The sequence below is a fragment of the Aricia agestis genome, chromosome 15 (genome assembly GCF_905147365.1).
Source record: "Aricia agestis chromosome 15, ilAriAges1.1, whole genome shotgun sequence".
NCBI lineage: Eukaryota > Metazoa > Arthropoda > Insecta > Lepidoptera > Lycaenidae > Aricia > Aricia agestis.
In genome coordinates, this window is record NC_056420.1 from 9,598,641 (window position 1) to 9,611,916 (window position 13,276).

The window sequence follows — 13,276 nt, forward strand, 5'->3', positions numbered from 1 at the left end:
CTGAGCAAAACCGCGGACAAACAGACAGACGGACAGAAAGACAGACGGACAAACAGAAGGACAGACCGAAACCACGAGTATAAGGATTCCTCGTTGACTACGGAACACTGAATAAGCTATACAGTTTGGTCCATGTCTGTGAAGTGACTTTTCCAACGTATCGGACAAGAAATATTGTTTTATCTAATATGTAACGGTACGTAGATACATAATTATACATATTTATTAAAAAGGATAAGAAGGAGCAATAACTGTCCTTAAATAAACCAACCGCATCCAATACCTTTTTTTTTACCAAACGCTAAATTCATTTCGTACGAAGATAGATCAGTAACTTATATGAGGACACCGACTATACACAGTGTGTACAAACAACGCATTAAAGTACGCATGTGATAAGTCGGTGCCTGGCAGTACCGGGGTCTGGTACTCATCGGAAAATAACATCATGATTATAGCTTAGAACGGACGTCATTTCATACATTTTTAAATCTTCGCAAGATTCGCTTTTTGGAATTATCTAGGCCCGTATAAATAGTCAGTACTTAAGATGCGACGACTCAAGACGCGGTTCGGCTCTGGGATTAGTCCAAATGTTGACAGCCAACCAATCACAGAGCCTGAACCGTGTCTTGAGACCGAGATGCATCTTGAGTACTGACTATTTATACCGGCCCTAGTCTAGACCAGCGGTAGGCAACAGGCGGACGGCGGTCCTATGTGGACCGCGGAAGGTCGAATCTCGGACCGCGAAATATTTAAACGTATTTTATACCAAGTATCAATGAACACATAGATAGGACAAGTGTGTTTTTTCTGGTACTCGTTAAAATGTTCCCACAGTATCCGGACCTCACCTAAAATTACTTGCCGACCCCTGGTCTAGACGTTTTTGTTGATATGCCTACTCGGTTTGTAATACCTAGTCCAATTGAAATGGCGTATTTGGCTCTACTTACCTAACTATTGCGAATCTTCATAAATTAAGGCTTAATTTAATAATCATTGATGGAGTTTTTCAATTTTAATTATGATACTTATTATTATTATGAAAGTGAGTCTGTCTGTTACCTTTTACGCTTAAACGGCTGAACCGATTAGAATGAAATTTGTTACGAAGACAAAAGTAGAGTCGTGAAAAAAAGACAGGATAATTCAATATTCCAGTAAAACGTGGTTTCCCGCCATAAACGAATTCATACATAAAATATACGAAGTAGGCCGGCAATGCATTTGCAACTCCTCTGATGTTGCGAGTGTCCATGCTCGACGTTAGTTGCTTTCCATCAGGTGATCCGTTGGCTTGTTTGCCCCCTAATTTTATAAAAAAATATAGCTGAACAGAGTTGTGGGCAACATTTCGTAATCTATATAGCTAATACTTTTGAAATATAGCCCATAGGCCATAGCCCATTCGGTCACTATCATTACAATTATGTTATCAAACTCCCCATATGGGCAGTGGGTGCTAATGGTCCTAAATAGTTATTGGAAATAGCTTTCATCACACGACAAACACGTGTATAGCGGGTATTGTATATCGTATTACTAGCATAGAGTAATAAATATTTGTATACATGTATGTATTTATTTGTATCTGTGCAAAAAGCAGGGTATCTTTTTCGTGTGTATGTATGTATTGTATATGTCCCGTAATTTCTTAAGGGCCCCCGAGACGGTCAAACGGTTTGATTGAAGCTTGTTTGATGAAATTTCATATTTTTGTTGTTTGACGCGCCGTGATCACGTGATCGTGTTCCGACGTGTTTGAACCATAAAGTTATTATACCTAGCGGAATAGAACAACAATCTCGAGCTGTCAAACGAAACCGAAATTGGTTTTCATCTGTGTGAAAAATATGTGTACGTATACACTTACACAAGCTGGCCAAGCATGATTGAACATGAATTCTATGAGATTAAATTGTCAACGTGCGGCACGTGCCGACTGGACGTCAAAAAAAAGTGCCGCTGTCATGTATCACACGTCTCTTTTTATCACGCAGTGTTACTGATAGTGACATCTCTCTTGCTCAGGTCTTTGTTTCTCTATTCCGCTAGGTATATTAAGGGGCGATTTCACCAAAGAAATGGAACGCGTTCAAAGCACTCTGAACCGGTTCAAAACGTATAAACGCGATTATAGCATCGACATGTATTTCACCAGCATAAACTGAACGCGTTCACAGCAAATCCGAGTTTTATCTTTTGAACCCCCAAAGTCCGAAGTTTAACGTCATAAAACCCGTTCAAGCCCTGTCATGGCGGAACGAAAAACATAGACAAAAGAAATGTCAAGATGACAGTTTTGACACATGCGTTTGTTAGTTTATGTATTGTTTCTTGCTATTTTGTGGTTAAATTAACGTGAAAAGGCTTTAAAATGATGAAAACATGTACAACTCGGGCGAGTTAACTTGACACCTGGCTTAAATTTTACCCCTCCCTCGCTTCCCCGCGCAGCACCCCGCTCTCGTCGTACGCGTCCAGTAGCGTTAGCATATTATATCTGTTACCGTTACACGTGTGTTATTGAGTTTGCGTTTCGGAGTTATTTGTTAGTAGTTAATGGTTATTGTTTTTGGATTTATGTTGAGTTTTGTTGTGTTATTTGTTAGTTGTTACGTTTGAACGTTAAATTTGTTAAGTTTTTGTTATTCGTATTAACGTTTGAACATTGCCGTGCGTCTGTGGTATGAATTAGCTACTCACGGAATATATTAATATGAAGCTAGATACAAATTATCGGACGCATCCATAAACCTCGTATTCCTGCTGGGGAACCCTTGGGCGAGTCCAACTCGTACTTGGTTAATACTGTGGTTAGTGTAGCCCTATAAAAATAACTAGTTCCGGTAACGTAATTTTTTTTTTGAAATAACTTAAAATAAAAAAACTTTTTTTGCACTCAGTACTTAAGAGAAACGTCAATTGAACCAGGTGTCATGTTAATTCGCCCGAGTTGTAAAATAATCGCGTGACGTCACGTAAACTTAGATTTAATAATCGCGATCAAAAGAAGTTTGTGAAATCCAATCGAAACAAAACGAGATTTACGTCGCAGCAGGAACGCGTTCAATGGGAACTAAGTTTTATAAAACTAAGTTTTATGTGTGTTTGGTGAAATCCCACTTAAAAGGAGCATTATATCCAGCTACCGAATAGAGAGATTTTTCCATACTTAACTTGGTTTCATTTACTTGCACGCGGCTGCAACGAGGGCATATTAGGTGGCATAAAATGCGTATTTTGTTGGCATAACATAAAACGAAGTTAGCAAGTCTACATTGCATCAAAACCTCGCTGCTAAAACCAGATCAGAGTATGGCTCGGTGACATTACTATTAACCCAGCAAAAGGTTGTCTTTTGCTGGGCTTTGAACTTGTCGTTATGAGGGCTGTATACTTTTCAAGAAGGCAACAAATGAAAATTAACAAATAATTTGCGCATATCTTTTAATACGAGCATTTTACAACAATATTGAAACGAAATCATCTTGAGATCTGCCGTCAACGTACACTACTAGCGCTCAACAAATAAACATAAACCGCGCACACTAATCTATATAAACAAGTCGCATAAGTACATACAGGCTTACTATACATATACTAAAGCTATATCACCGTTCGATCGTTCACTGTAGTGTCACTTCACTAGGCCAACCACTAGATCACTTCAGGCCAACTCACTTTACAGGCCAGCTCAGTATGGCAGGCCAGATTATTTTAGGAGGCCAGATAACTTCGAGCCAGATGACTTTTGCAGGCCAGCTCAGTATGGCAGGCCAGATTATTTTAGCAGGGTAGATTACTTTAACAAGCCAACTCTCCAGCTCACTCGCCAGGCCAGCTCACTTCGCCAGACCAGCTCACTTCGCCAGGCCAGGTAACTTTAGCAGGCCAGCTCACTTTAGCTAGGCCACGTCACTTCAGGTTTAGTAGATGACCTCGTAGACTGTGGCCTTCTTGTCACCGGAGCCCGTCACGATGTATTTGTCGTCTGATGAGATGTCGCAGCTCAGAACTGACGACGATTCCTTTGACTGAAACAAAATGAGTACGTTAGAGGTGAGAACAATGATGTAATCGAATGTCTTCACCATTCGAGGCTTAAGGCGTTAGACGTAGGTTATACGCTTAGTTTCTCATTTCAGTCCATCAATCTCGTTAGACCATGAATCTGGTTAGATTGACACGAAAATGAACATCTAACCTGTTGATTTACGGACTGATCATTTCTTTATTATACTTTTTAGACATCAATTTGACATCAAGTCAGTCTCAGACTGACGCGGGACGCCAGACAAACTGAACATGTAACTTACGTCGTTGAGATTGCAATGGCCAATTTGTCCACACAAAACTATGATAAAGGTGCCGGGCTTTGGTGGTCAATAACACCATTTGCCAGTTATATGCAAAGACAAAGATTATTTAAGTATTTAAATTTTTCGAATAAAACGGCAAGAGTGATGTCAATTTTTGATTTGAAATTCAAATAGTCTGTTGCAAAGACAGAAGACAAAAACAAGTTGTTATTCGATTTTTTAAATTTCTAAAATTCGAACGTTCGAAATTCAAACTCAGTTTGTAACCCACCTGGAATATACTAGCGCCGTAGGGCGTGCGCCAGGCGTTGAGCAGGTTGTCCTTGCCGGTGGACACGAACCACTTGCCGCAGCTGGCGAACCGCAGCGACAGCACGCATGACTCGTGCAGGTGCAGCTGGTACTTGTCCGGCTTCACCGCATGCAGCACCTCCACGTTGCTGTTCTCCATGCCCACCGCAAGCCACTCACCTGGGGGAAGAATTGTATGTTATAATATAATCGAGAAGAAATTTTACTGTTTGCATACTGTTAGCTTTTCGCCTGGGGAAATAATATCGTGTGTGTTATAAATCGTGAAGTAATCTTACACGGTTAAATGTCATACCACTCGCCACTCGCTTGGACAATGATTTTGTTATACCTACTAGTGAGGAAACAGCGCATGGTTGGCCCCAGATGTATCAGTAATTCCTCTGGTCAACACACAGAAGTCCCAAGCTACAGTATTTAAATACTGGATAATTCGCTTAGAGGAAATATACTAATACTTATTATAAATTATGTCTGGACCGATTTTGATGAAATTTGGTAAAGATATACTTTTAGCTTTAAAAACAGAGAATATTCTTAAATAATATAACACACCAAGATTGATGAATTTCTATTGTAAGTAAATTATTGCTTACCCGTCGGACAGTAGCCTAATGAGAATATCTGTGAGCTGAAGTCGTGCTGCTGTAGTTGTCTGCCCTCTCTTAAGTCCCAAGATCTGGAAAATATAAATTTTTTTAATACTTAAGAGGATTCCACACCGCCATTTTTTCCATACAAACGTTGTCCCCTGTTTCCTTCCTGGATAATGCTAGTAGAGTTATAATTTTTTTCCTGAATATCTACGGCCACTAATACAATGTCCCTATGTTTTCTTTTTTTCATAATTTAATTATTAAATAAGATATGAACGTTCAAAAACCTAAAAAAATGGCCAGATTTTCCGCTGTGTTCAAACGTCCAGAAAACAGATTTGGCTAGATTATACAAAAAAAAGCAAAACATAGGAACACAGCTCAAGCCTTTTTTTAATCTTTAATGAAAAAAGTACTTAAATCGGTTAAGTTTTGGAGAAGGAATCAGGGGACAACGAATCGTTGATTTTCTGGATTTTCTGCAGTTGTCTCTATCGCGTTCTGCGGTATAGGCTTGAGGTAAGGGAGACAGCTATAGATATTACACGTACTTTTTTTTCATTTCTCTAGCCCCTGGTGTATCCTCTTAACTAATATACATTATACATACACTACGGTCGACCAAAATTTTAATATTATTCCTACATAACAAACAAAATTGATAAATTATTAACATGTCGACTACATGACGTTATGTCTGGTTTTGTGTTATGTCAAGTTTTGTTGAGACGTTAAATAACTGTCAGACTTACACATTTTGTCGGGTCATGTGTTACATCAAATTAATAATAGCTCCCACACCGATTTCGGTGACGGTGGCCGGTTTCATTGAAACCAGGCCAGCTACGCAGGAGTAATTTTATAGTGCCCGAGTGTGTGCGCAGTACACAAGAGCACTCTCTATTCCTTTACTCTCATAACCCAGTGGGACGGAAGACCGACACGACCGGCGAGAGATCAGGTGCAGGACCGACTTTTTACATACCCATCCGACGCATGGATCATCTTACTTGTCAGACAATCAGGTGATCAGCCTGCACTGTCCTAACCAAACTTGGAAACAACATGTTTCCAACGCGGGAATCGAACCCACGACCTCCGAGTCCATGGGCGTAGCCAGGATTCTATATAGGGTGGGGCCATATGTCTTTGGTATAGGGGGGGGATTCGATCGCGGATTCTTGGAAATCTATTGTTATCGCGGCCCGCTTGGGCCGTTTGGGAGTTGATAGGTTAAAAACAAATTATGAGCGAGCAAACAGGGATTGAATGCCTGTACCACTAGACCACGGAGGCGTTAGTCATCAAGTTAATGTTAAGATAGTAACCTGACAAAAATACGCAGGTCAGGTATCATTCCATTTCTAGAGCATTATTTACTGTACCCACCTGACAGTATTATCGAGTCCACCGGTCCACAGCTTGGTGCCGTCGGCGGAGATGTCGATGCAGGAGGCACCGTCAGTGTGGCCTTGGAACTGCCGCACCAGGGTCTGGTTGTGCAGGTCCCACACCGCGATGTTGCCGTCGGAACAGCAGCTGAAGCACACCTGGAATGAGGAGTAGGTGGAGTTAGAAAAAAATACCAAAATATGAGATGCATCGCGGCCGGTGTCACGTTCCAGCTTAGACAACTAAGGAGCTGTTTCACCACTTATAGAGTATCTGTCAGATAAGTTGCGGATAGCCTATCCGGCACTTATCAGGAAATGGTGAAACAGGCCCTAAGTGATTTAGTCCAGTTTTGTCTGAAACTCTCGTTATTAACAATACAATCAACATAAAATCTATTCAACACTCTGAACTTATAATAACTACTATTCTAAACAGTAGATGTAAAAGTTTGTGTGTTTACATGAATATGTTTGTTAGTCGCAAGAACTGCCGACTATATTGACAATTTCGGTATTGTAGCAATTTCAGTTATGTTTACGGGCACAGTTGAGTGAATTAGTTAGCCAACAATTATTTGATTTAATAGTTTAGTCTTAAACAACAAACGTAATATACCTTGGAGTCAGGGCTGATGGCCAGCGCATAGCACGCGGGCGCGGACGACGTGAGCTCCGCCTTGATTCTCGGCGTGGGTGACGCGAGGTCCCATATCGACAGGTTGGACGCCTCGCCCCCCACTATCAGCGTCCGGCCGTCCGGCAGCAGCTTCACTGATCTGATGTAGTTGTCCCTTTGCTGCAATGAGAAGGGCGGTTTTAGTTTAGGGTAGTGTTGGAACATAAAAAAAAATAGAACAAAGTAAAAATTAAAGTAGTGTCAGAAATGTTACGAGTGAGGGTATTATGACGAGAAGTTATCTCGTGGTTATGAAGATAGGAATTGATATTTTTAATCATTTCTTTCTTGCAAACATCGAACCATAAATTAACTTTTTCATGTTGGCCTATGATGGACTAATACGAAGGCTAACATAGTAATTATCAATTATCATCATGGCCCAACGTAGACGTTCCTTAATACCCTCATTTATTCACACAAATAGAATAGACTCTCAGTTAACAATAAGATACATGTAAAAAAAACAACTGTCAAAAATCGTCGTCGACAGTTACCCACTCACCAAGCAGTCGAGTTGACTGACGGGCGCTTTGCTCGGCTGGCTGATGTCCCACACCTTGACGCAGCCTTTTCCCCCCGTGTAGACGTATTTAGTGGGGGAGGATACGGTCACCGCACAGACTACTTCGCCGTGTGCTAGGGCTGACACCTGGCGCGCGTGACGGGGAATCCCCGGCCCCATTAGCGCGTCAGGCGGAAAGGGCACGGGCTGCATCTGACCCTCGGCGGACACGTGGAATGAGTAGGCTCTGGAATTGAGAAGGAGTTTGTGAGAATAATGATAGAAATAGAAGAACGGATAGGGGAAATAGAAAATACATTTTAGTGGAGTGACTTCAGCATTATGTTTAACTACACTATTTAGTTTGCATAGCTTTATTCATTAAAAAATTTGATATGTTGAAATACTGTTAAGTTGACAGTTGCTTCGCGCGAGCAATCGGTTGTAGACTAATAGCAATAAGTTATAATATGGAAATCCTAGCCTTACGCCATGTCAGTTTTCAAAATTAACATAATATCTTGCAGTGAACGTCTTGTCTTTAGGATTTAACCAAAGCCCATATAAATTCCTTTAAAATACTTACGGTTTTCCACCAGGTATCGGCGCGAGCGCAGCAGGGCCGATGGGCGGGCGTAGGGGTTCATAGGCGAGCGCCGCTCTCGCGGAGTAGCCCGCTAACCCGTACGCGTCGTGCGCCCCATTCCCGAGGTAGGGGTATTGTAGCGCGGGGGGCTTCACCGCCGCCTTCAAGGGGGCCGCGGCGCCGACCCCACTCGCCCCCGAAGTGGGGGTTACAGGCTTCGAGATGGGCGTGCTGGGCTTCTCGTCCAGCTTTTTCGCTGACGGTGTGGATGCGTTACTAGATGTGCCTGATCTGAAATTGATAGAAGTTAATATTAATACATATTTGGCATTTTCTACAACCATTGTTGCTCTACACATGGATAAGACAACCCCTTTTAAAAACAGCTCTATCACATAGAAATTAAGTTTTTAAGTTTTTATGTAAACATCGTCGCGGGCTTATATATAGAGTTAACCAATTTGAACCTGCAATCTCGATTCAATTGCTTTTTATTTCGAAACCTAACAAAATCATTTGATGAACGAGCATACACCTAACACTTCATGACATAATTGTACAAACATAAAATAATAATTCAACAAGTCATTAATATGAAATAAATATAGCACAACGTGTCGGTATAAGTGTGAACATGTTGTTATACCGCTAAACAGTTGTCAGTAGCCGCCAACATCGCTACTGTGAGGTCGAACAGGTGAAGGTCAAAGGCTTATACGTTAACTAACTATACTGTAATATTATTGATTAATCTTATATCTTTAAACGAGCAATTCTTATATTATATAAAATCTTTTTTAGAAAATGACATTTTATTCGTGTTTTATCGAATACCGAGCAAAGCTCGGTCAAATAGCTAGTTATACTTAACTGATTAAAGTTTTTGTTTCATTACTTAGCAATTCTAATCATATTTTTTAACATTCAAGTTTATTACAGTTTTAAACAGAGACCACGGGAAAGGATGTAAACGATTTCGCGAGTGAAGCCTTGTAGGTAACTTAATAGTTTTGAGTAGTTTTTACTGCAAAGTTAGATAATATCAAAAATGTACCTGATCCGGCATTAAAACATAGCTAAGCGACATGATACTTGCAAAACGAAGTACCTTGAATGCTTAATCAAAAATCAAATGTATATTTTGCCAGTTTCGACAGAGAAGTTAGACGTTAAAAATGTATGGGATCATCGCTATCGAATCTAGCGAATATATTTTAACTAAGTACTCTGTTCTCTTATAAAACTTTAGTTCACTGCATTTGACACATGTAATCTTATTACTCGCCGCGCCCCGGCCCCGTCGCGACAGCACACCTCCACTTTTAATTGATTTAGCGTATCACACTCATCAGTTGATGACCTAGCTGATGTAGCCGAGCTTTAAATAAGGCTTCCCCTAAACGGATGTAACGATTATACAGCATTTGCACTGTTCGACATACTTTAAGTCCGCTCCGGCCTTAATTTACGTAATAGACATGCCTTCGAATCTGTTTGCGCATTTAGCACGCACGTAGTTAATGAGATTATGTTTATAATAAAAAATGATACCGACTTAGACCGGATAGTTTTAGATTGAAATAAACTGTAACCACAATTTGGTTACAATTCTCGCAACGCAGCAAAAAGGGTAGAGAAACAAAGAGACGTATTTAGAGTGGGTTGCACCAGAGGCGTGGTTAAAGTTAAAGTTATGGTTAAAGCTAAGGCTAAATTTAGCTTTAACTTTAACCTTAACTTTGACCGGAGAAATTGACAGACGACAGCTGGTCCAACAAGGTTATAAATGAACGTGGGCGGGGGCGCTGCTGGTAAAGGAAACTGTCAAAAATTGCGTTTTTGTATGATGACAGCGTTAGTTCCTTTTTTTCCGCGACGTGCATATAAAACCTTGTCGAGCTCTATGGTTATGGTTAAATATGGCGTGTTGATGGCGTCAGTTTTAACTTTAACCAAAGATTTGACATTTTGCTCTGTAGTTAAAGTTATAGTTACAGTTATAGTTAAAGTTAAGGTTTACTCTGCGTAACTTGGTGGTAGCGGTCATTGACTCGCTGTCAAAAACTTGTCATTTTCTATACAAAGCCGCGATTGACAACATCTGACACCTTATTGTCAATCGCGGTTTTTATAGAAAATGACAAGATTTTGACAGGGAGTCAATGACCGCTACCGCCCAGTTAGGCTGAGTGAACCTAAGTTGGTGCAACCCAACCTTAATAAATTAATTAGTTTACATAGTTTTGGAAAATAATGGAGTTAAAATTTCTGACATAAACGCTAATTAAAAATATGTTCCAAGCGCCCACATTCGTAGTTTTGAGAATTTTAATTAAGTAATTACCGTGTCAGTCCCCGGCAGGGTTGACTGGGGAACTGACATCCACCTCAGTTTATACAATACCGTATACATGTTACACCGATATGTAGATACTTTACTACACTAACTTTAATATGCCCTACATTTCCGACAGTCCGTCCTACAAAATTACGTTTTAAAGTTAGTACGAAATTTCGCAGAAAAAAATATTTTTACTACGCTCGGTGAGCTTTGTAACTTTTCGTTTGCTACGTAAGTTTTTAGTACTAGTAGGTATTTTTTACTTTTTTAATCCTGTAAAATCTAAAAAGCTCGTGCATAGCTAACATATTCAATTTTAGGAACATTAGTTTTTATTATTCGCAGCACAAATACCCCACCACTAACTACACCCTAAATAAATAACTTTTTTTGCACCAGACAAACTGATTCATAGGCAAAATATGGTGGAACTATGTAACTTGGTAGGGTTGTGTCAAACCCAGCTAACAACTAACATTGAACTGACATTACTCAACCAAATTAAGGTACGATCTGTCGGCTGCGCTTGACATAACCTCACCAAATCACGGTCGATCCATCTACCAATCAAATTCTATAATATTACATTGACAACAAAAAGGCCTATCTTACCTAGGACTATGTGGTGGATGTTCCTTCTTGGGCTGGAGTTTATCGAGGCCATTTTCGCGCGGCGACGGCGCCCCATTGTGAGGAGACGTGGGCTCCTCGCTCGCGTCGTCTACCACCAGATCCTGGAGTATAACGACGTCATATTAGCCACGGTTCTTCTTCTTTTTAAAAAATAGCTAACAGTGTAGAAAGGGTTGACACGTGAACAACGATATGAACACTTAGTAAATAATTTTATTAAGTTCGTAAAGCCAGGGCAGAAAGTGAAAAATTAAAATAGAACTATAAAATTTTCATACAAAATTATCGCCATACTAAAGAATTTTGCATTAAAATATCACAGCTACGAGGAAACTATAGCACCCTTAATTTTTTATCAACTCTTTTTGACTAAGCTGTAGGCTTAAGAAGAAGCTCGCCTCAGTTGAGAAAATTCCTTAGATGATGCCCGTTGTCACAATTAAATACACGCTTGCCAATGTTTTTGTGAGCGCAAAAAATAAGCACGTTTTGTGAATGTTTATTTTGAGCAAATCGAGTGTTTGTTCAAAACAAATATTTGGCCGGCAATTAGATGCTCTGTGTGTTATTAAATTCTTTTTCATTTGAATTTTGCGGACGAAGCGTGTACACATTTTTCTTCTACATTAAAAATTCATTAAATGGGCCTTTGGAATGTACAAAATGACAAAAAAAAACTCACATGGCCCATGTCCTTCTCCTCCTTTTTTAACTTTTTGTGGTCGGGCTCCGCGGGGCTCCGCGTCCTATACTTCTCCCGCTCGCCCGGCGATATAGAATTCCTCTGTAACAACGAAATATTCAACGTCAACAAACAGTCGGCGAGCAAACATAATCGGAACGTTTAATGGAAAGCTTACGTCCGTCCGGCGATCGATCGATCATTGTTCGCAAATAAATCCGCGTGCAGCGAGCCGAGCGCACGGTCAATATCAATATCAAAACACGCTGAGGCAGAACAAACTGACCGCATGATTAGCTCCGGGAGTGGTCGCCCCCCTGCCACTCCCTCGACCTGGGGGGGCAGGGGGCGAACATTTGGATGAGCGCGCAAATACAGACTAATGAAATAATCATATACGTGTCGAACCGGCAGCCCGGCCTCGGAATTGCTCGTGTTGACATTACAGACCGAGTACACACTGCGATTTGAATACACCCGCTCCTATAGGAATACTGAAATTAGAGTGGGAGTCAGCGTTATATTAACGCTGCGAGGTTAACTGTTAACGCTCCGAATAACGAAATACAGTAATAAAATATACGTATGTGTGTTTACAAAATATTAACAGGATTTATACAACCTAATGTATATTTTAGAGTACTAATTAATCCATCAAGCCCCAAACAACAACAGATTTCCAGAATCCGCGATCAAAGGATTAAAAGAAAATCAAAATAAAACTGAAATAATTATAGTGCTACGAGAATCTATTCCTTGCTACGAGATTCGTAGCACCGAGTTACGAAAAAATCTCGTAGACGCTGCGTAGCATTCATTGCTTACATGTTTATTACTTTGTTAAAATGAAAATTAAACACGCAATATCATAAAAGTTACATAACTTTTTAATTTAGGCCAATTTACAATCCGTAACATCGAATACTTTTTGTTTTAATAAACAAATATTTTCAGCGCAGAAATATTAATTTCTGAAATATTTGTTGTGTATTGCAGAGTAATTCCGACCCGTGTCCTTTGACAATATCAGGCTGTCACGTATATAACACGAGTCGGGGCAATATAGATTATGGTGGGACATAATTTGAGCGGGCATTACAATATATTGTAGCGCGGCGGCAGTAAATTGGCGCGTCGTAAATGATCTTGAATGAGAAATGGGGCGGGCTTAATCCGAAATCCGGCGGGGTTTGTACCCGGGCGGTTTGTACCCGGGTGATATT

General features: G+C 40.3%; 1 protein-coding gene across 2 annotated transcripts in view; it reads right to left on the reverse strand.

The window, feature by feature from the left end:
* Nucleotides 1–3,439: 3,439 nt before the first annotated feature.
* LOC121734376 (protein groucho-like) overlaps nt 3,440–13,276 on the reverse strand; it is a 62,976-nt gene continuing 53,139 nt past the window's right edge. Inside the window, exons 8-17 of one of the 2 annotated variants that reach the window (XM_042124949.1) lie at nt 12,054–12,155; nt 11,351–11,472; nt 8,398–8,688; nt 7,812–8,058; nt 7,247–7,426; nt 6,626–6,786; nt 5,237–5,319; nt 4,600–4,799; nt 3,910–4,043; nt 3,440–3,872 (exon numbers count right to left, since the gene is read on the reverse strand). In XM_042124949.1, coding sequence (XP_041980883.1) covers nt 3,936–4,043; nt 4,600–4,799; nt 5,237–5,319; nt 6,626–6,786; nt 7,247–7,426; nt 7,812–8,058; nt 8,398–8,688; nt 11,351–11,472; nt 12,054–12,155 — 1,494 coding nt within the window. In that variant the 3' untranslated portion in view covers nt 3,440–3,872; nt 3,910–3,935. Of the gene's footprint in view, nt 4,044–4,599; nt 4,800–5,236; nt 5,320–6,625; nt 6,787–7,246; nt 7,427–7,811; nt 8,059–8,397; nt 8,689–11,350; nt 11,473–12,053; nt 12,156–13,276 lie in introns of both variants that reach the window. The other variant, XM_042124948.1, reaches the window with a different exon arrangement.